General features: G+C 41.7%; 1 protein-coding gene across 2 annotated transcripts in view; it reads left to right on the forward strand.

Moving 5' to 3' along the window:
• SRPX (sushi repeat containing protein X-linked) overlaps positions 1–23175 on the forward strand; it is a 118564-nt gene extending 95389 nt beyond the window's left edge. For both annotated transcript variants that reach the window (XM_027608889.1, XM_027608890.1), the window contains 2 exons: positions 6382–6503; positions 22630–23175. In XM_027608889.1, the coding sequence (XP_027464690.1) occupies positions 6382–6503; positions 22630–22813 (306 nt within the window). In that variant the 3' untranslated portion in view covers positions 22814–23175. The remainder of the gene's footprint in view (positions 1–6381; positions 6504–22629) is intronic.
• Positions 23176–23943: the final 768 nt, after the last annotated feature.

Raw genomic sequence — 23943 nt, forward strand, 5'->3', positions numbered from 1 at the left:
GGCCTCAATCCCGGGACTCCAGGATCATGACCTGAGCTGAAGGTGGACGCTTAACCGAATGAGCCACCCAGGCGCCCCAGACTATTCACATTTTTTTTTTTTTTACTTAATTTAGTATTGGTAGTTTGTATGTTTCTAAGAAGTTTTCCATAGGTTGTCCAGTTTTTGGCATGTACTTGTTCATAGTAGCCTCTTGTGATTATTTATATTTCTGTGGTATCAGTTGTAGTATCTCCTTTTTCATTTATAATTTTGTTGATTTGGATCCTTATTTTTTCCTTAGTATAGTTAAGGTATGTCAATTTTGTTTATCTTTCAAAGAACCAAATCTTAGTTTGGTTATTTTTTTGTCTATTGTTTTCCTGTTCTATATTTAGTTTATTCCTACTCTAATCTTATTTCCTTCCTTCTGCTAACTTTTGGCTCAGTTTTTCTTTTTCTAGTTCCTTAAGGCATAAAATTAGGTTATTTGGGAAATTTCTTCTTCTTAATATAGGCTTTTATTGCTATGAACTTCCCTTTCAGGACTGCTTTTGCTTTATCCCATATGTTTTGATATGTTGTGTTTTCATTTTCATTTCTCTCAAGATACTTTTTTATATCCCCTTTGATTTCTTCTCCAATACAATGGCTATTCAGGGGAGTGTTGGATTTCCATGTATTTGGGTGTTTCTACTTTCCTTTTGTTACTGATTTCTAGTTTTATACCATTATGTGAAAAGAAGATAGTTAGTAGGATTTTATTCTTATCGAATTGGCTAAGATTTGTTTTGTGGCCTAATATATGGTCTATCCTAGAAAATATTTCATGAGTATTTGAAGAATGTGTACTCTGCTCTTCTCAGAGTGTTCTTTATATGTCATTTAGGTCCATTTGGTCTATAGTATTGTTCAAATCCACTGTTTCCTTATTGGTTATCTTTGGAGAATAGATGATCTCTCCATTGTTGACGGAGGGATATTAAAGTCCCCAACCATTATTGTATTGCTGTTTATTTGTCCTTTTTAGCTCTGTTTCTGCTTTATGTATTTAGTTGCTCTGATGTTGGGTACATAAATATTTTCAATTTTTGTATCTTCCTGATGTATTGATCCCTTTATCATTATATAATGACCTTCTCTGTCTCTTTCTTTTAAGATTTTATTTATTTATTTGAGACAGAGGGCGCGTATGAGTACAGGGGGAGGGACCAAGGGAGAGAGGGAGAGAAAGAAGCAGACACACTGTGGAGCAGGGAGCTGGATGCGGGGCTCAATCCCAGGACCCTGAGATCATTGACCTGAACTGAAGATGGACATTTAACTGACTGAGCCACCCAGGCACCCCTTGTCTCCTTTTACCATTTTTAGATTAAAGTGTTTTGTATGATACAAGTATAGTTACTTCTACTTTTTGTGGTTGCCATTTACTTGAAATATCCTTTTTCATTCACACACTCAGAGTCTATGTGTGTCTTTAAGGCTAATGTGAGTCTCTTCTAGGCAGCATATAGTTGGATCTTTTAAAAAAAAAAAAATCCATTCACGTATTCTGTCTTTTGATTGGAGAATTTAGTGTGTTTACATTTAGAGTAATTATTGATAAGAATGTACCTTCTGCTATTTTGTTAATTGTTTTTTATTGTTTTGTAGATCTGTTGTTTCTTCTGTCTTTACTTGCTGTCTTTTTGTGTTTGTGTTTGATGTCTTACAGTTTACAATATGCTTTGATGTCTTCATGTTCTTTTGTACACTTTAGTACAGGTTTTTCCCTTGTGGTTACCATGAGACTGACATACAATATCTTAAAATTGTAACACTGTTTTAAACCAATATCAACTTAACTTCAATAGAATTCCTAAGCTTTATACTTGTATTTCTCCCTCTCACATTTTAGGTTATTGATGTTATAGTTCACACGTTTTTTTTTTTTTTAAGATTTTATTTATTCATTTGAGACACAGACATACAGAGAGAAAGCATGAGCAGGGAGAGAGGCAGAGGGAGAAGCAGGCTCCTTGCTGAGCCAGGAGCCCGATGTGGGGCTCGATCCCATGACCCTGGGCTCATGACCTGAGCCGAAGGCAGAGGCTTAACCGTCTGAGCCACCCAGGCGCCCCTAGTTCACACGTTTTTATATTGTGTAACTAATAACAGATGGTTGTAGTTTGAGTTATTTTTACTCCATTTGTTTCTTAACTTTAAAACTAGAGTTGTAAGTGAATTAAGCATCTTTATCGTATTACAGAATCCAATTTTGATCATATGTTTACCATCAACAGTGACTTTTACATTGCCGCTTTATGTCAGCTAGTATTCTTTTATTTCCACTTAATGAACTCTGTTGAGCATTTCTTATAATGTAGTTCTAGTGGGGATCAATTCCCTCAACTTTGGTTTGCTCAGGAAAATCTTTATCTCCCCATTTCTGAAGGACCACTTCACCTGGTATATTATGGTTGGCTGACAGTTTTTTTTCTTTCAATATTTTGAATATGCCATCCCATTATCTTACGGCCTGAAAAGTTTCTGTGAGTGAAAAATCCACTAATAGTCTTATGGGCTTGCCTTGTATGTAACTTCTCTCTTTTCTTTTGCTATTTTTAAAATTATTGCTCTTTGACTTTTGACAATTTAATTATGATGTGTCTCAGTACAGCCCTATTTGAGATCATTTGGGCATCTTTGATCTGGATGTGTATTTCTCTTTCCAGGTTTGGGAAGTTTTCAGCCATTATTGTTTTAAATATATTTTCTGCCCCTTTCTCCCTTTTTTTTTTTTTCTCCTTCTGGATTTCCCATAATGTGAATATTGTTTCTTTTCATTCTGTCCCATAAGTCCTTTAGGCTTTATTCCTTTTTCATTCTTTATTATTTTTTTCTCCTCTGGGTAGTTTAAAATGCTGCATCTGCCAGGTTGCTGATTTTTTTTTTTTCCTTCTGCATGGCCAAGACTGCTTTTGATGCTCTGTATAGAATTGTTCAGTTGAGTTACTGTATGCGTTAACTCTGGGATTTTTATTTTACTTTTAATTTTTTTTAAAGATTTTATTTATTTATTTTTAGAGACAGAGAGCATGAGAGGGAGGAGGGTCAGAGGGAGAAGCAGACTCCCCGCTGAGCAGGGAGCCCGATGTGGGACTCAGTCCCGGGACTCCAGGATCATGACCTGAGCCAAAGGCAGTCGCTCAACCAACTGAGCCACCCAGGTGCCTCTGGGATTTTTTTTTAATTTATTTTTTAAAAGATTTTATTTGACAGAGCACAAGCAGGGGAAATGGCAGAGGGAGAGGGGGAGTGAGAAGCAGGCTCCCCACTGAGTCAGGAGTCCAATGGGGAGCTCAATCCCAGTTACCCTGGGATCATGACCTGAGCCAAAGGCAGACGCTTAATGGACTGAGTCACCCAGGCACCCCTGTTTTTTTTTTTTTGTTTCTATTTCTTTGTTGAACTTGTCTTATTCATACATTGCTTTCCTAATTTTGTCTAGGTGTCTATGCATTCTTGTAGTTCACTAAACTTAGAATTATTCTGAATTCTCTGACCATTCATAGATTTCCATTTCTTTAGCATCAGTTATTAGAGCTTTATTAGTTCCCTTTGGTGGTGTTCTTGATTGGTTTCCTTTGGTGTTTTTTCATGATCCTTGATTCCTCATGTTGTAGCCACACATTCGAGTAAGTGTTCCCTTCCAGACTTTGCAGGTTCACTCTGGCTGAGACAGTTCCTCAGCAATCAGCTCAGTTTTGGTTTTTTGGACATGTCTGCCAGTAGTGTCTTTGGACACGTGGGGCCTGCTCTTAGGCTCTATTCTGGCGCAAGGCAACTGTTCTAAGGCCGGTGGTTGGGGGGGTGGGGTGTGTGTGCCACTACTGAGAATAGCTGGATAAGACTGCTGGCTTGCTTCCTTATCCAAGTGAAGCTGTAGGCTGGGCTGGATTCTTGAGTCAGGCTTAGTAGGCAGGACTGGCTACTATACTCAGCAGGAGGTGGAGCTATGACTTTGCCTCCCTGCTCTGGTGGGGTGGCACGATGGAAACCAGGGCCTGCACAGCTCACTGTTCGTGGACCTGAATGAGGCAAGAGTGTGCGCTGAATATTATGGTCAGGTGAGGCTACCGGTTTTGCTCTACAGACAGGGAAAGTCATGGGCTGTGCCCTCTGTTCAAGTGCCCCTCCAAGCAGGGCTGTTACATAGGCCACCCAGCATCCCTTGTGCTGTGGGAAGGTGCCCCGGTCGGGCAGTCGGGAGGCTGTGCTCAGCAATAAATGGGGCGACAGATGAGTGGGTGAAGCATTAGTTTCCCTGCTTGGGCTCAGTGGGAGCAGCAGCTCCAAGGCCACTAATGCTCTTCATTTTTGGTCTTGAGTCAAGTCGACCCAAGCTTCAAGTTCATGTCCCAACAGGACTACTGTGTTCGCTCTGGTGGCAATCAGCTCTGCCCACCTATCTCCCAGCTTGGGAGTGGCTGGGTTAGGTAGTGCCCTGGTGTTCTTACCAATCTTCCCTGTCAGACGGAGGGGGCTGGGTGGAAGCCATATTCCATAGCTGGTGGGGCCATGACTCATGCTCCTGCCTGGGCAGGACTGGAAGAGTTCACTTATGGCAACTCCCACATTTTCCCAAATAGGCTTTCTGGTCAGGAGTGGCTGTGAGCCTTGATCCATAGTGGGTAGGGCAATGCGTTAATTCCCCTGCCTGGGCCTAGCCGAGAAAACCTCCAGAGAGCGAGGGTGCAAAGACGGGGTCTCCTGGCCCATGTTCCCTGAGAGCAAGTCTGCAGGCCCCTAGATGTGTGCCAAGCCTGAAGTCTGCCCCTTTGGTCAAAGATCCAGGCCAAACAAACAGGCCTCTTTCACAGAAATACTGGGGTTGAGCTTCAGTCAGCTGTCTAGTGGCCCGGAGCGGGGGGCGGGTGGGAGCCTGCCAAGAACTGTCTGATTGTTACAGACCCATAGGCCCTCCCAGCCACCAGAGCCAGGCCACCAAGGGGCATTTTGTGAGTGGCAGCTACAAAAATCAGGACACCAGACACCGTCCAAGGTCTCTGGAAAGGTTCACAGTCTGCCCTTCGATGTGTATTTAACGAGAAGCCTGCCCTTCAGGCTGCCCTTATGATGATAAGCTCACAGGCCTCTTTCACATAATGACTGGGCTCCCGGGTCTGTTACCTCGTGCTGTGCCCTGACGGTAGTGGCTATTTAAGAACCCTCTCTCCTTTGGTTATGGGCCTGCAGGACTGCTAGTGTAAGTCCCACTGGACACCACAGCCAGGTGATAGTGAGGTGTTCCTGGCATCAGCCATAAAAATCAAGTTCCCAGACAAGGGAATGAGCTCCTTTCTGGAAGATACCAGTGAGGTGGAATGAGGCAGAGTTAGAGCACAAAGACAGCATCCACTGGTTGCCAGTCCCTGAGAGTACCTCTGGAAGCCCCTAGATGGATGCCAAAGCAGAAGCCTGCCCCTCAGGCCAGACCACCTGGACAAGCAGATATAGGTCCCATTCTCAGAGAGGATGCTTGGAGGGGCACCTGGGTGGCTCAGTCGGTTCAGTGTCTGCCTTTGGCTCAGGTCATGGTCCTGAGGTCCTGGGATCGAGCCCCATGTCGCGCTTCCTGCTCGGCGAGGGAGTCTGCTTCTCCCTCTGCCCCTCCCCCCACTTATGTACTCGCTCTCTCTCAAATAAAGAAAATCTTAAAAAAGAAATGCTGCTGGTGTTTCAGTCTTCCATCTGTTCTGTGCCATAGGAGTTGTAGTTCACCAGTAACCCTGTCTCCAATTGTTATGGTCCCCTGGGACCCAGGAATGCAAGCCCTTTCCTCCCTGCCCCCAGCCTCTAGCATCAGGCTATCAAAGGGTGTCCTATGGGCAGCAGGTATAAAAGGCAGGTCATCAGATGTGAAAACTAGGGCACCAGATGAAGATTGAAACCTTTGATTACTGTATCTTTTCTTACTGTGTTTGGGTGTGAGGAGCTTAGGGCAAAGGTGTGGGGGAGAAGCAAGGGCAGATAAGGGGACTCTGGAAATAACCCTTCTCTCCTTGAAAACAAATTGGAATTCTCTGGGGGTGGTTTTGGACACTTTCTAGGATCTTCAGCTCATGCAAAGTTTCACCTCCTCTGGAAATACAGAAGACTGCCATCTTGCTCAGGTTTTCAAAACTTTATTACTGAGCCATTTCTGAATGGTTTCTCTAGGAGGGTATTTAGGTTTTAAACCACTAGTTGAACCCTAATTTCTCCACTGTTCTCAAAGAATGTCTGGAGTAGGCAAATAAACTTTCCTAAACAGAACACTGCTGTTTCTGGCTGTCTGTAGTTTGACCTGGAAGTCTCTTTCTTCATGCTCATGCCTCTCCTTCTGTTGTGTTTTTTTGTTTTTGTTTTTTTTTTTTCCAGCAAGCACAGTGTGGCCTGGATCTTCGACACATCACAGTGGTGGAGCTCGTAGGTGTGTTCCCGACCCTCATCGGCAGGATAGGAGCAAAGATTATGCCTCCAGCCCTGGCTCTGCAGCTCAGGTAGGTGGAAGTCCTGTCCTTAAATTGTAGTCCCTACAGTGTGCTTTTTTGGGGATCAGGCTCCCTGACTTCTCGCTACTCAGTATTAATTCCAGGTAACCTTCAATGTTGAATTGCTTGTAGTCTGAGAGTTCTAGAACCATGTTAATTGGCATGGTGCTGCTTGTGCAAAATATATCACGTGGTGGATAATTTCCGGTGTTCTCTTCTTTCCCTCTTTAATGAAGGGTCTCTGCTTTGTCTCGGCTTTTTTTTCTTTCTGCTGCATGGGGTTGGGGTGAGTAGGCAAGAGGCCGCAAAAAGGACCTTCGCAATCCTTTGTGTTATTAGGAGAGCAGGCATCCAGTTAGCCTTTGCAGGCTTGGCCTCTTTTACCTCCATGCTTTCAGGGTACTTGTCCATACCCCCATTTTAACAACTTTATTTTACTTCGGCAATACTTACAAAGCTAGAATCATGGTGCTCAGGCTCTGAGTCGTGGTGCCTTAAAAAAGCAGAGTTCGACAACCAAAAGGTAATTTCAGAACAATCCCAAATATTTACTTGCATCTCTTGACCCCTGTGAAAAGGATAATTAGGCTAAAGCAAAACTCCTCAAAATCTTCTTTCTCACCCACCCTTTTTCTCCCACAGTGCAAGGTGGGGTGCTTGTTGATAGCCGATAGTCACTACTCTTCAAAGTCTTTCAGGGGCCCAGGCTGATGTGGCCCCACAATCTTGTAGCATCAACATTTAGAACACATGACTTCCAGGTTTTTGCAAAGGGGGAAGAGAGGGAAAACAAACCCTACTCCTCTTTCATGCTTCACATTGGAAGCAGAAAATTGTTCTCTCCAAGGCCATTGGCTAGAATTGATTCTATGATTGCGATTGAACTTCAAGGCAGCCTGGGAAATGCAGCCTTTCTGTATTCCCAGGAAGAAGGAAATGAAAGAGGACTTGAGCCCCATCACAGATGTTCAAAGAGGTTCACAGAGATTCCCTGGGGGAGTATAGGATAGAAATACGTCCTTAGCCAGTGATGTCATAGATCGACACAATTATTTTCCCTCTGCCTTTTGGCACCCCCCCCCATGTTTGATTTATATCTCTCCACCCAAGAAGAGTGCCCCATCCATACCAAGGTCAAAATCTCAGAGGGCAAGGGAGGGAAAAAGAAAAGAGGATGGCTGAATTACCTTTAGTTGGCTGAAAGAAGGAGAAGGCTGGGTATACTCATAAGCTTTTATGTATACATTTTTTGGTCCTGTCGCATTTGCAAGCACCTCTCTAGAGGTGACACTTTTGAGGTCACCACCAGATCTCCTCAACATTTGCTATCCAATACCTAGCACAGTGCCTGGCACCATGTTGGAGCTAAGTTAAGTGGAGGAAATGATTGGAAACTGAAACAGATTTACTATTTCCAGAGGTGAGAGTAGCCTCTAAGAGTGTATTTACACTTCTTTCAAGGTGAAAACAGCAAAACTCAGGAGAGGACTATGTTGACATCTGAAAATGTCTAACAAAAATTCTCGAAGTCTGTGTTTGAAAGCTGTTGGTAATTTAGACCTACCTGCTCATACCCTGCACTCATGATTTTTTAAAAACCTGTCACAGAAATCTGCTAAATGTTAGTCTTTGGATTACAGATAAATAGAGGGAATCTTGATAAAATTTTGATGTGATGTGATTTTAAACTATTGAAATTTGAAGAACAGAAAAATCTGATTTAAGACAAAAACTTCTATCACTCAAGTTGTAGATGTTGGGGTGACTATAGACCTCTACAGGCTGGGGATGACCAAAGCAACAAGGAAGTTGCATACATGAATTACTCAGTGCTTCTTAAACCTGAGCAGCCTCAGAATCGCCTGGAACACTGTTAAAACATAGAATTCGGGTCCCACCCCCATAGCATCTGCTTCAGTAGGTCTAGGCTGGGGCCTGAGAACTGGCACTTCAGGCATGTTCCTATGTGTGGCCGAAGCTGGTGGTCTGGGGCTCACACTGTGAGAACCACTGGCCTAGCGTTTTACCAAAGACTTCACAACTTTGAAGTGGAAATTTTGCAAAGCGGCCTATAAAAAGAGGGTCAATTGTTACTGGGTAGCCAGAAGATAGTCCAGGTAGATGTCACGCAGAGATGATCTGTCCATGGATTACTTAATGGATTCAGCGTCAGGCCACATGACCCCTTTATCAGACCTATCAGTGAGGATTAAGGGACTTGGCAGATGGGTGAATTCCAAGGGAAAAAGATAAAACATCCAAGAGTCTAGTGCAGATGAAAAGAGCCAATTTAGGCAAAGAACGGAAAGCATGAAAGAACAGGAGATGCAGAATGCCTGGAGAATCTAAAACTTCTCTTGTCTGGTTAGAATACTATTTTCAAATGGCACTGAAGCCATGATAGAACAATTAACAGGCAGCAGCAATGCCTGGTGTTGCAAAGTTCCCACCTCCCTGTTTTCTCACTCTCAGGTGTGTGTGTGTGTGTGTGCGTTTGTTTGTTTATTTATAAAATATTTATTTGACAGAGAGAGAGCACAAGCAGGGGAAGTGGCAGGCAGAGGGAGAAGCAGACTCCCCGCTGAGCAGGGAGCCTGATGCGGGGACTCGATCCCAGGACCCCAGCATCATGACCCGAGCCGAAGGTAGACACTTGCCACCCCGTCTCAGGTGTTTTTTTAAAGATTTAATTTATTTACTTAGAGAGAGCGAGAGAGGGAACACAAGCAGGGGGAGTGGGAGAGGGAGAAGCAGGCTTCCCGCAGACCAGGGAGCCCGATGCGGACTCGATCCCAGGACCCTGGGATCATGACCTGAGCTGAAGGCAGACGCTTAACAACTGAGCCACCCAGGAGGCCCAAGATTTTAGAGAGAGCGTGAGCATGCGCATGTGGGGGGGAGAGGCACAGAAAGGACAGAATCTCGAGCAGACTCCCTACTGAGCATGGAACCCGATGCGGGGCTTGATCCCAGGACCCTGAGGTCATGACCTGAGCCGAAACCAAGAATTGGATGCCTAATCAACTGAGCCACCCAGGTGCCCCAGCTCTGATGTTTTTTAAGGCATGAAGGTATGGGCAAATTCATGTTCCCTAGAGTAACTTTCCAGCAATTACAAAGGTGATAGGGACAAAGGATGCCATTATTTTTATATCCATATTATTTTTGAGGTATAATTGACCCTATACAAGGGTACAACATAATGATTCATTATTTGTATTTATTGCAAAATGATCATGCTAAGTCTAGTTAATATCCATCATCATATGTAGCTACATTTTTTTCCTTGTGAAATTTTAAGATTTCAAATATATAATGTAGTTTATTAACTGTAACTGCCATGCTGCACATTAATTCCCATGATTTATTTTCGATCTAGAAGTTTCTACCTTTTGACCCCCTTCACACATTTTACCCACCCCTAACCCCCTGCCTCTGGCAACCACGAATATGTCCTTTGTAATCTATGAGTTTGGTTTTTGTTTTGTTTTGTTTTGTTTTCTTGTTTGTGGTTTTAGATTCTGCATATAGGTTATACCACATGGTATTTGTCCTCTGATTTATTTCACTTAGGATAATGCCATTAAGGTCCATCCATATTGTCACAAATGGCAACATTTTATTCTTTTATATGGCTGAATAATGTTCTAGTGTGTGTACACCATATATTTTTTATTTTTCAAATTTTCCATTGATAGCAATTTCTGGTTTCTGTTGCACAGTAGATCCTATTATACAAATTCTCCATAGTCTGAAACAGATTTTGTGAACTTCAAGTATATTTGGTATGAAAAGGTCCATTGTCCTTTTCATACCAAATATACTTTATCCATTTGCCCATTGTTTCCATCTCCTGGCTATTGTACATAATGCTGGAGTAAAGATGAGGGTGCATATACCTTTTCAAGTTAGCTTTTTTTAATTTTCTTCAGATAACCCCCCAAAAGTGGAATTTGGACAATCATATACTTACTAATTTTTTGAGGAGTATCCATACTGGTTTCCAAAATGACTGCACCAATATACATTGTCATCAACAGTGCCCAAGTGTTCCCTTTCTCCACATCCTCACTAATGCTTTTTTTTTTCTTCAAGATATTAATTTGAGAGTGGGGTGGTGGGGGGGGGCGGGAAGGGGCACAGGGAGAAGGAGAGGGATAGAGTCTTAAGCAGATTCCCAGCTGAGTGCAGAGCATGATGCAGGGCTCAATCTCATGACCCTGAGATTATGACTGGAGCCAAAACCAAGAGTCGGGTGCTTAACTGACTGTACCACCCAGGCACCCCCACCAACACATACTTTTTGTCTTTCTGATAATAGCCGTTCTAACAGGAGTGAGGTGTTATTTCCCTGTGGTTTTGAATTCCACTTTTCTGATTAGTGATGTTCAGCATGTTTTCTTTCTTTTTTTTTGGTGGCAAAGTGATTTTTAAAAAAACAAAACAGGGTATTCCTAATTGAATGCTCTGGGACCTGTTAACAGCTATGTATTTGATGGCCATGTGTATGTCTTCTGTGGGAAAACATCTATGCAATTCCTCTGCCCATTTTTTATTTTGTTTGTTTTGTTACTGAGTTGTATGAGCTCTTTATATATTTTGGATATTAGTCTCTTCTCAGATATGAGTTGCAAATACTTTGTCTAATTCAGTAGGTTGCTTTTTCATTTTGTTGATAATTGCCTATGCAGAAACTTTTTAATTTGATGTATTCCCACTTGTTTATTTTTGCTTTTGTTGCCTCTACTTTTGGTGTCAAATCCAAAAAAACATCATGGTGATGATGGATTTACTGACTATATAGTTTTAGGTCTTACATTCAAGTCTTTAAGGCATTTTTTAGTTTATTTTTGTATATAGTGTATGATAGTGGTCCAGTTTTCCCAAAAGTATTTATTGAAGGAATTGTCCTTTCCCCATTGTAAAGTCTTGGCTCTTTTGTCATAAATTGACCATATGTGTGTGGGTTTATTTCTGGGCTCCCTATTCTGTTACACTGACCTATGTGTCTGATTTTATGCCAGTACCATACTGTTTTGATTATTATGGTTTTGTAATATAGTTTGAAATCAAGGAGCATATTGCCTCCAACTTTGTTCTTCGTAAAATTGTTTTAGCTAGTCAGCATCTTTTGTGCTTCCATACAAATTTAAGGATTTTTTTTTTGTTCTGTTTCTGTGAAAAATACAATTAGAATTTTGACAGGGATTGCATCTATATATTGCTTTGGATAGTATGGACCTTTTAACAATATCCCAATTCATGAGCATGGAATATCTTTTTTGTTCTGTGTATTTTCTTCAATTTCATTCGTCAGTGTCTTAAGGATTTCAGTGTTCAGGTCTTTAACCTTGAATTTATTCCTAGGTATTTTATTCATTTTCATGCAATTGTGAAAGTGCTTATTTTCTTAATTTTCTTTCTGATACTTCTTTTGCATTTCTCTACACTAATAATGATTTTTGCATCTTGATTTTGCATCCTGTAACATTACTGAATTCATGTATTCTAACACTTTATTGGTGCAATCCTTAGGATTTTCTGTTTCTGTATATAATATGTCCTCTGTAAATAGTGACAGCTTTAATACGTCCTTTCCAATTTGGATGCCTTTGATTTATTTTCCTTTCCTAACTGCTGTGGGGAGGATTTCTAATACTATGCTAAATAATAGTGGTGAGAGTGGGCATCCTTGTCTTTTCCCTGACCTTATTGGAAAACCTTCAGTTTTTTGACATCAAGTATGATGTTAGATGTGGGTTTGGCATATATAGCCTGTGTTATGTTGAGGTTTGCTTCCTCTATACTTTGTTGAGAGTTTTCATCATAAACAATATTGTTTTGCAAACTGTTTTTCTGCATCTATTGATGAGTATATTCTTTTTATCCTTCATTTTGTAAATGTGGTGTATCATGTTGAACAGATGTTGAACCATCCTTGCATCCCTGAAAGAAATCTCACTTGATCATGGTGAATGATCCATTTATTGTATTGTTGCATTCAGCTTGCTAGTGTTTTGTTGAGGATATTTGCAACTATGTTCATTAGGGATATTGGGCTTTTCTTCTAGCATCTTGTAGTGTCTTCATCTGGTTTTGGTGTCAGGGGGAAATTCTGGCCTCATAAAATAAGCTTGGAAGTGTTCCCTCCTCTTCCATTTTTAGGAACGGTTTGAGAAGGATTGTTATTAATCATCTTCTTTGAATGTTTGCTATAATTCACCAGTGAAACTATGTGGACCTGGTCTTCTGTTTGGTGGACAGTTTTTTTTTTTTTTTAAGATTTTATTTATTTATTTGACAGAGAGAGACAGTGAGAGCAGGAACACAAGCAGGGGGAGTGGGAGAGGGAGAAGCAGGCTTCCCGCTGAGCAGGGAGCCCGATGTGGGACTCGATCCCAGGACCCTGGGATCATGACCTGAGCCGAAGGCAGACGCTTAACGACTGAGCCACCCAGGCGCCCGGTGGACAGTTTTTTGATTACTGATTCAATAGCCTTACTAGAAATTGGTGTGTTCAAATATTCTATTTCTTCATGATTCAGTTTGGGAAAGTTAAATGTTTCTAGAATTTTATACATTTCTGCTAGGTTGTCTAATTTGTTAGCATATAATTGTTCATAGTAGTTTATGATTTTCTGTATTCTTATATTAACAGTTGTAACATCTCTCATTTCTGATTTTACTTATTTGAGCCCTCTTTTTTTTCCTTGGTGAATCTAGCTAAAGGTTTATCAGTATTGCTGTCTTTTCAAAAAGCTAGCTTTTCTTTCATTGATCTTTTCTGTTGTCTGTTTCATTTATTTTCACTCTGAACTTTATTTCCTTTCTTCTATTTTGGCCTTCACTTGTTCTTTTTCTGGTTGAGGTGTAAAGTTACATTTTTTCAGATTTTTTTCTTGAGGTAGGCATTTATCACTATGAATTTTCCTCTTAGAACTGCTTTTCTTTTTTTGATCTCAAGCTATTTTGTTGATAAATAGAATTTTATTGATTTTTTTTTCTAGAGTACAAACTAACACATAAAGTATTATATATTTTAAAAGGGCACTAGTCACATGGAAACATTCTCCAGAATAGATCACATATTAGGCCAGAAACAAGCCTTAACAAAATGAAAAAATCATAGTCATAACATGCATCTTTTCTGACCACAATGCTATGAAACTAGAAGTCAACCACAAGAAAAAATCTGGAAAGACCACAATACATGGAGGTTAAAGAATATGCTACTAAACAATAAATGGGTCAACCAGGAAATCAAAGAAGAAATAAAAAACTACATGGAAACAAATGAAAATGAAAACACAATGGTTGAAAACCTTTGGGATGCAGTAAACGCAGTTCTAATGGGAAGTTCATAGCAATATAGGCCTACCTCAAGAAGCATGAAAACTCTCAAACAACCTAATGGTACACCTAAAGGAGCTAGAAAAAGAACAAACAAAACCCCAAACCAGCAGAAGGAAGGAAATAATAAAGATTAGATCAGAATAAATGATATAGAAACTAAAAGACCAATAGAACAGGTAAGTGAGACCAGGAGCTGGTTCTTTGAAAAAAATCAATAAAATTGATGAACTTCTAGCCCGACTTATCAAGAAAAAAAGAGAAAGGACTCAAATCACAAATGAGAGGAGAGAAATAACAACCAACACCACAGAAATACAGTTAGAATATTATGAACAACTATATGCCAACAAATTGGACATCCTAGAAGACATGGATAAATGCCGAGAAACCTATCACCTACCAAAGCTGAAACGAGAAGAAATAGAAAACTTGAACAGACTACCAGCAAAGAAATTGAGCCTGTAATCAAAAAACTCCCAACAAACAAAACTCAAGGGCCAGTTATCTTCAAAGGAAGATTCTACCAAACATTTAATGAAGTGTTAATACCTAGTCTTCTCAAAATATTCTAAAAAATGGAAAAGGAAAACTTCCAAATTCATTCTATGAGGCCAGCATTACCCTGATACCAAAACCAGATAAAGACACCACAAAAAAGAAGTACTTGCCAATTTCTCTGATGAACAAAGATACAAAAGTCCTCAACAAAATACAAGCAAACTGAATCCAACAATAAAATTAATGAATGAATTAAAAATCATTCACTGCAATCAAGTGGGACTTATTCCTGGGTTGCAAGGATGGTTCAATAGTCACAAATCAATCAGTGTGATACATCACAGCAATAAGAGAAAGGATCAGAGCCGTATGATTTCAATTGATACAGAAAAAAAAAAAAAAACCCTTAACAAAGTAGGTTTAGAGGGAACCTACCGCAACATAATAAAGGCCATATGTGAAAAAAACCACAGAGAACATCATCCTTAATGGGGAAAAAGTGAGAGCTTTCTCTCCCTAAGGTCAGGAACAAGACAAAAATGTCCACTCTCACCACTTTTATTCAACAGAGTACTGGAAATTCTAGCCACAGCAATCAGCCAACAAAAAGAATGCATCCAAATCGGAAAGGAGGAATTAAAATTTTTAATATTTGCAGATGACATGATACTCTATGTAGAAAACCTGAAAGACTCCACCAAAAAAACTGGTAGAACTGATAAATGAATTCAGTAAAGTCACAGGATACAAAATCAATGTAGAGAAACCTATTGTATTTCTATACACCAATAATGAAGCAGTAGGAAGAGAATTAAGAAAAACATTTTAAAATTGCACCAAAAATAAGATACCTGGGAATAAACCTAACCAAAGAGGTGAGAGACCTGTACTCTGAAAACTATAAAACACTGATGAAAGAAATTGAAGACAATGCAAAGAAATGGAAAGACATTCCATGCTCATGGATTGCAAGAACAAATACTGTTAAAATGTCTATACTACCCAAAGAAATCTACACATTTAATGCAATCCCTATCAAAATAACCACCAGCATTTTTCACAGAGCTAGAACAAATAATCCTGAAATTTGTATGGAACCACAAAAGACCCCAAATAGCCAAAGCAACCTTGGAAAAGCAAAGCTGGAGGCATCACAATTCCCGACTTTAAGATATATTACAAAGCTGTAGTAATCAAAACAGTATGGTATTGGCACAGAAAAAAGACACATAGAGCAGATGACATGCTCAACGCATTTTGAACTCCTGGGTCTGAACAGAATAGAAAACCCCGAAAAGAACCCACAAATATATGGTGGTCAATTAATTGACAAAGCAGGAAAGAATATCCAGTGGAAAAAAAAGACAGTCTTTTCAACAAACGGTGTTGGGAAAACTGGACAGAAACCTGTAAAAGGATGAAACTAAACCACTTTCTTACACCATACACAAAAATTCAAAATGGATCAAAGACCTAAATGTGAGACACGAAACCGTAACAATCCTAGAGAACACAGACCATAACCTCTTTGACATCGGCCATAGCAACTTCCTTCTACATATGTTCCTGAGGCAAGGGAAACAAAAACAAAAATAAACTATTGGGACTTCATCAAGATAAAAAGCTTCTGCACAGTGAAGGAAACCATCAGCAAAACTAAAAGGCAACCTACTGAATGGGAGAAGGTATTTGCAAATGACATATCTGATAGAGTTAGTATCCAAGATATATAAAGAACTTATGCAACTCAACACTCAAACAATTTTAAAATGTACACTTCTCCCTACACAGAGAAGACCTACAGGTGGCCAATAGACACAGGAAAAGGTGTTCAACACTACTCATCATCAGAGAAATGCAAATCAAAACCACAGTGAGATATCACCTCACACCTGTCAGATTCACTAAAATCAACACAAACAACAGGTATTGAGGAAGTGGAGAAAGGGGAACCTTTGTGCACTGTTGGGGGAGAATGCAAACTGGTACAACCACTGTGAAAAACACTATGGAGCTTCCTCAAAAAGTTAAAAATAGAACTCCCCTCTGATCCGGCAATTGCCCTACTAGGTATTTACCCAGAGACTGTTTTATGTTTTTGATGTCACAACTACATCTTTTCATCTTGGGTATCCCTTAACTTATTGTAGTTATAGTTATTTTTACTACTTATGTATTTTCACTTTTTATACTAACTTTATGTGATAAATCCACTACCTTTACTATATATTTACCTTTACCAACGAGATGTATACTTTCATATGTTTTCTTGTTACTAATTAGTGCCCATTCTTTTCAGCATAGAGAAGTCCCTTTACCATTTCTTGTAAGGTTGGTTTAGTGGTGGTGAACGCCCTTAGCTTGTCTGCAAAACTGTCTCCTTCAATTCTGAATAATTTTGTTGAATAGAATATTCTTGGTTGGAAGCTCTTTTCTTTGAACACTTTGAATGTTTCCTGCCACTCCCTTTGGCCTGCAAAGTTTCTGTTGAAAATACATGCTGATAGTCTAATGGAACCATATTATATGCACATGTTAGTCTGTTTGATGTTGTTCCATATGTCCTTTAAGCTATTTTCATTGTCTACCCATTCAGAGCAGCAAAAAGAAAAATTTAAAATTCTTCTGCCCTTTGAGCTCACTGATTATTTCTTCTGCTTCATTTAGTTTGTTGAATTTCTCTTATTTTTAAATTCGGTTATTGAATTCTTCGGGTCAGTGACTTCTGTTTGGTACTTATATTTTCTTTTTTGCAGTTCTCACTATACTAACCCATTCTTTTTCCGAGTTCAGTGAGCATTTTTATGGTCATTACTTTGAATTCTTTATCAGGTAAATTACTTTTCTCCATTTTATTAAGGTTTATTTTCCAAGGTTTGATCTTGCTATGTTATTTGGAGCATATTCTTCTGTTGCATTAGATGAAGCAGCCACTTCTCCCAATGTTGAAATGGTGGTCTTATATAGATGATCTTTATTGGTCATCTGTGCCCTAGCTTTTGGTTCTCTCAAACCTTTCTGATTCTTTAAGCAGACTATTTTATTTTCAGTAGCTTCCACTATTTGAATCTGTGTACCAACGGTGAGAATCTTAGCACTTAGATCCAGGCTCATTGGAAGCCAGACCCCCAAACAGCAGCTGTTAAGGAGGCAAATATACATATAGTGCCGTGGGACTGTAAATGTTAGCTCCACTGGTCATCTGAGCTGCGTGATCGGGAGGTGTCCCCTGGGTGGCAGTCACAAAAATTGGGACCTCAGACAAGTGAATAAAGCTCTTTTCTGGGACATATAGGTGAGCTGTAGTGACACAGAGGGAGAGCACAAAGATGGCATCCCTGGACTATGTTTCCTGAGAGTCCCTCTGTCGGTTCCTAGATGTGTGCTAAAGCTGAAGCCTGCCCCTCAGGATGAAGCTCCAGGATAAGGAAGTAGGAATTTTTCACGGAAAGATGGGATCTGTTTTAATCTGTCTGTGCAGTGCCCCAGAGGTGATAGCCTACCAAGAACTGTCTTGATTGTTACAGTCTGGTGGCACCCAGGAATGTTGTCTTTTTGGCCACTAGAGCCAGGTGATCAAGGGGTATCCTGTGTGTGGCATCCACGAAAACCATGGCACCAGATGTAAAAACGATGTGAGGTCCCCTCCCATAGCTGCTAGTACTCTGTGGAGAGCAGCAGAGGGAGAGTACGGAGATAGCCTCTCCCCTCCAAGGTCTCTGAAAGGTTTACAGTCAGTCCCTAGATGTATATTTAATGAAAAGCCCACCCCTCGTGCTGTAGCTATGATGATAAGCTAATAGGCCTCTTTCACAGAAAGACTGAACTCCTGGGTCTGAACTAACTGCTGTCTCCTGAAGGTGGTAGCTGTTTAAGCACTTTTTCCTGTTGGTTACCATCTTGTAGGACCTGTAAGTGTAAGCAACCCTGGCCCAAGAGCCAGATGATATAGAGGTGTCCTGGCAGCAGCATCAGCAAGTATCAGGGAGCCAGAAAAGGTGTACACTCCTTTCTGGAAAATACTAGTGAGCTGTAGGGAGGCAGATGGAGTGTGAAGATGGGGCCCACCAGCTTGAGTGAAGCAAAGGGGGAGTGCAAAGGATGGTACTCACTGAAAAAGGGATAAAGAGAGACAGAGATGGAGGGGGACAGAGCAAAGGAGAGAGAGACACACACAGGGAGAGACCAAGACACAAATAATTGTAAGGAGATGGTTAGAGAGAAAAAGGATAGAGGGAGGTGGGGGGAAAGGGGACAGAGCAAAGGAGAGAGACACACACACACAAATGGGGGGGTAGAGTGATATGGGGGAGAAGAATGAGAGAGTGGGGGAGATAGAGAGAGACATGGACAGAGACGGAGTGAGACGGATGTAGAGACGGGTAGGGGGGAAAAGAGGAGAGAGAGAGGAAGAGAAGGGGAAGCTGAGACAGACAGAAAGACCGAGACCCACATGGGGGGAGAGAGATACAGAGGTGGAAAGACACACCAACAGAGAGAGAGAGAGAGAGAGAGAGAGAGAGAGAGAGAGAGAGACATACAGAGAAACAGAGCACACGTGAGAGAGAAGGATAAAAGGGAGAGGGGGATTGGAGCATAGAGACAGAAGGAGAGGGGCAGGGAGAGAGAAATGGGGAACAAGTGTGCAGAAGACAGACGGAGTGCATGTGAGAGCTGGGGGAGAGAGAGATGGACGGAGCTGGAGGGAAAGTGAGCACGGTGGGCAGGCTGGGAGCAAGGGAGCTTGAGTGTGCACGACGGGGGGCAAGGAATGGATGGAGACGGACAGAGGAAAGAGGGGCGGCTGGATGGGGAGAGAGACAGTGCCCCCCCAGCTTTAGAAGGCGGGATAGCACAAAGATGGCACCTGCTGGCTGGAGTATAACGAAGTAGCCCAAAGGCCAAAAATAAGAAGAGAGAGATGGCTTCCACTAGCTTTAGCAAGACAGAGGTGGAGTGTGAAAATGGCACCCACGAGCCTGTGTCCCTGGAGACTCTCCCTCAGGCCCCTGCCCCTCAGTCACACACTTAAAAAATTGTCAAAGGAGCCTTTTTTTTTAAAAAAAATTTTATTGTTATGTTAATCACCATACATTACATCATCAGTTTTGGATGTAGTGTTCCATGATTCATTGTTTGTGCATAACACCCAGTGCTCCACGCAGTACGTGCCCTCTTTAATACCCATCACCAGGCTAACCCATCCCCCCACCCCCCTCCCCTCTAGAACCCTCAGTTTGTTTCTCAGAGTCCGTCGTCTCTCATGGTTCGTCTCCCCCTCCGATCTCCCCCCTTCATTCTTCCCCTCCTGCTATCTTTTTTTTTTCTTAACATGTACTGCATTGTTTCAGAGGTACAGGTCTGTGATTCAACAGTCTTGCACAATTCACAGCGCTCACCATAGCACATACCCTCCCCAATGTCTATCACCCAGCCACCCCATCCCTCCCACCCCCCCCCCACTCCAGCAACCCTCAGTTTGTTTCCTGAGATTAAGAATTTCAAAGAAGCCTCTTTCACCTGATGTCTGGGTGCTTTTCAAATGGCTGCTCCTGGGTTGCACTTTGGGGTGAGTTTGCATGTTGAGCCCCGTAAGCACTATTTCTCAGTTTACCACAGACCTGCGCATCTCATGTGCTTCAGCCCTCTTAGTTTTCAAAGCCAGCCATTTGGGGAGAGCTCTCTCATGTGCAGATCTCAAGACAGGGTTCCCCAAGTGGGGTGGAAATACTGTGATCCTCAGGGAAAAGCTCCGGGTTTTCAGTTCCCTCCTGCTTGGTATTCCTGTGCTGGGCATGTGGACTTTTTGCTGAGACTGTATCTCAGCTTTTCATACCTGCTTGGATGTGGCTTTGTTCTCATTTCCTGGAATGCGGTAGTCACTCTGCCTGGTCTCAGGTGTTTTTTCAGAAGAAATTGTTCCATATGTAGCTGTAAATTTCTTGGGTCCATGGGAGGAGGGGAGTTCAGGATATTCTTCCTTTGCCATCTTGAAACAGAACATCCCGTATTATTTTTTGAGTCTGCAGAGTTTACTAGAAGATTCTCCAGGAAGAGCTCATTCCAATCTGATGACAGGCATTTATGTAACTCCCACACACTGCTGGCACCACCCCCCTCAACCTGTGGGGTGTCCCATCATCCATCCCCAAGATTTCTGTGTTCTCTTGGCCATGGTGGGATACATTCCCGTGACTGTTGATAGCCTGCGGACCTGAACACTCGTTCCTTCCCATGGTCGTTTTTCCTCTTTACGTTCTTGTCAATCAAGGCACAAGGCCCCCATGAGGAATGTGTGTGGAGCAGATGGTGACACCATGGGAGATTTCCATCCTAGCCTCAGAAGCACTATAACATCAAATGCTCCAGTTACTCATTGGTTGCCCCACAGGCTCCAACCACCACAACATTGCTTGGCCTTTATCTCCTTGCAGACCGGCTTTCTTTTCTAGTCTTGTTTTCCGGGACCCTTCTGCCCTAGGACATCCCCCTCTCCCCTAGAAAAACCTAAATACTCCTCTTTTTAAAGGTGCAGCGCAGTTTATCTCCATTTTGACCCACTTCATGGTCTACAAACATTCCATTAATGCATTTCTCAGTCAGCTACTCCTGAGCTTCCCTCTTACATCTCAGGAGACCTGGTAGAGATATTTTAATGTTCTCTTTCTTTTCCTTCTAGTCATTAGCAGTGGATTAGCAATTTAGCCTCCCACTGAGATAAAATATAAATTATTCCCATCTTACCCGAAACTCTCCTAAAAGGCAGGAGCAAGTGTAGTCGGTTTGGATTTTGAGTAATGAATATTTTTCCCTTGATCCTTTTGTGGGAGGAAAAATATTTCATTTTAAATACAGATGGCAGTGTGTATTCTGCCTTACACATAACCTCTAGAAAATAAAGTCAAAAGTAAAAGCAAGAAGAGATTGAGTGGCACTGATATGAGGAATTCTTAATCTCAGGAAACAAACTGGGTTTGCTGGAGTGGTGGGGGGTGGGAGGGATGGGGTGGCTGGGTGATGGACATTGGGGAGGGTATGTGCTATGGTGAGAGCTGTGACTTGTGTAAGACTGGTGAATCACAGATCTGTACCTCTGAAACAAATAATACATTATATGTTGAAAAAAAGTAGAAAGGGAAAAATGAAGGGGGCGGAATCGGAGGGGGAGATGAACCATGAGAGACGCTGGACTCTGAGAAACAGAGGGTTCTAGAGGGGAGGGGGAATGGGTTAGCCTGGTGATGGGTATTAAAGAGGGCATGTATTGAATGGAGCACTGGGTGTTATACGCAAACAATGAATCATGGAACACTACATCAACAAAAAAAAAGAGACTGGGCTTATTTTTCAGTGGGCTCAGCTGATCAGCTTGGTTGCTTTCTCTGGCTTATTTCATCTAAACATGTTTCTGTTCATATAAAAATCATTATTTTACACAATGTAAATTCTAGCATGGAAGAGTAGAAAAAAATCAGACTTTTGGGAGGGAATTATTTGAGGCACAAATTAAAATTAACCAAGTTGCTATACCTAGAGTGTAGACCAAGCGTAATCTCCTCTAACTGCAATCCTGAGCTGGCTACTGAATAAGCCAGAATGGGCCAGAACTACAATGTTTGGAAACTTACCTTCAATCAGCTTCACCTAGTCCAGGGTTTTTCAGCCTCAGTACTACTGGCATTTGGGGCCAGCTAATTCTTTGCTGGGGGAGGCTTTCCTGTGGGTTCTAAGACATTAAGCAGCATCCCTGTCTCACTAGAGGCTAGATGTTCCCCTTCACTGTGCCAACAAAAAAATGTGTCCAGACATAGCCAGATGTTCCCTAGAGGGCAAAATCCACCCCTATTAACCAAGGCCCTAGTTCTAGTATGTACATGGTTGTGCAGTCCTAGTCTAAATTTGGGTTGACTCCAATTTAATGCAAAAAATCTATTGGTATTTTTGTACATACCTTGTAGTAACTATTGCCACATAGTGCACCGAGGCAGGCCCAGTGTCTTCCTGACGGTTACGAAGCGGTACTACTTAACCTTTCATGTGCATACCAGTCATTTGGGGATCTTGTTAATAACTCAGATTGTAATTCAGCAGGTTCGGGGTGGAGCATGGGATTCTCCAGTGACGCTGTTAGTCCAAGCACCGTACTGTGAGTAGCAAGGGTCTTTAGATGAGTAAGTCGGCGGTAATAAGCCTTTCTCTGCACACAGTGTCACTATAGTGCTCTGGCTGGTCCAACAGAACCCTTGGGAGTCAGGTTTGACAGTCTTCTCTTTGTCTGCCCTAGGTTGTTGCTGCGAATCCCACTCTATTCCTTCAGTATGGTGCTAGTGGATAAGCATGGCATGGACAAGGAGCGCTATGTTTCCCTGGTGATGCCTGTGGCCCTCTTCAACCTGATCGATACTTTCCCCTTGAGAAAAGAGGAGATGGTCCTGCAAGCGGAAATGGGCCAGACCTGTAACACCTGATGCGATGGTTCCTCTCTTGGCAGTTCCTCCTCTCGTTCTACATAGTGCTATGCACGCGGAAAGGCCATAAAAATATCCTTGATGTACAGATTTTTATTTGTAATTTTTAAAGTCTATTTTAATATGAGCTTTCTTTGCACTTAAAAATTACCATGATGCTTTTTGTACTTTGACGTGTACCCCCCAAAAATGGTGAATAGGATATGTACTCTTTCTCTTTATTCCATCATGGCTGGTTAATTTTATAGAGAAATTAGAAACCACAACCATACACATGCTTTCAGTGTGTTATTCAGTGTAACACATAACTTCTATTTTGTTTTTTATATAAAACTTGTATTAATAAAATATTTTGGAGCAAATTTATTAAAACTCATTTTATGTTTTAAGCACAAGCCATACTTGCTCAGTGGCTTTAGGAATGGAAAAATGTAATTTCTTTCATCAGGAGGAGCTCAGCTGAGCTGGAGGAGCTGTGCTTCAAGTGGTAGAGTAGCTGATTACAGCAACAAGCCAAAAATTAAAGAGGTAAGCCTTCAGTCACTAACTGTGGGAGCATAAACAAGCACCAATTCTCCCCTTTTGTTTTTCCCCCAAAGACAGGGGGCTCATCACCCTGTTGCTGGAAGTCCATGTTTCGGGACCCTCCCCTGGAAGATAGTCCTACCAGGCCACACCCAAAGCCACAAGTGCTAAACACATACTTACCCCGACTCTGCCACCACCTTTTTATTCCCAACAGCTTTTTAATGTGTGCACTCATTAGCAGCAAGTCAGTTCGCATAGGAGAAACCAAGAACTTCTGCTATAGCACTACTTTCTGGCAAAACAAGAAAGCTCCCTAACTACTAACCAGTTGATCTATTAGAATCAAAGTAAACAGACGTTCGGAAGATGGAGTAGAAGGATCCTGAGCTCACCTTATCCCATGGGCACATCGAGGCATCAACTACATGTATACAATTAACTCTGCCAATTACCTGAAGACTGGCAGAACCGATCTTCTAGAGCTAGTCATGGAGAGAAGGCCGTATCAAAAAGGGTAAGAGTGGAGATGGGGTTGGGAACCAAACCCCTGGCACAACTGACTGCATCACAACCTTGGAGAAGCAAGACAATCAGACCCCACA

Source organism: Zalophus californianus, chromosome X, assembly GCF_009762305.2.
Source record: "Zalophus californianus isolate mZalCal1 chromosome X, mZalCal1.pri.v2, whole genome shotgun sequence".
NCBI classification, from domain to species: Eukaryota; Metazoa; Chordata; class Mammalia; order Carnivora; family Otariidae; genus Zalophus; species Zalophus californianus.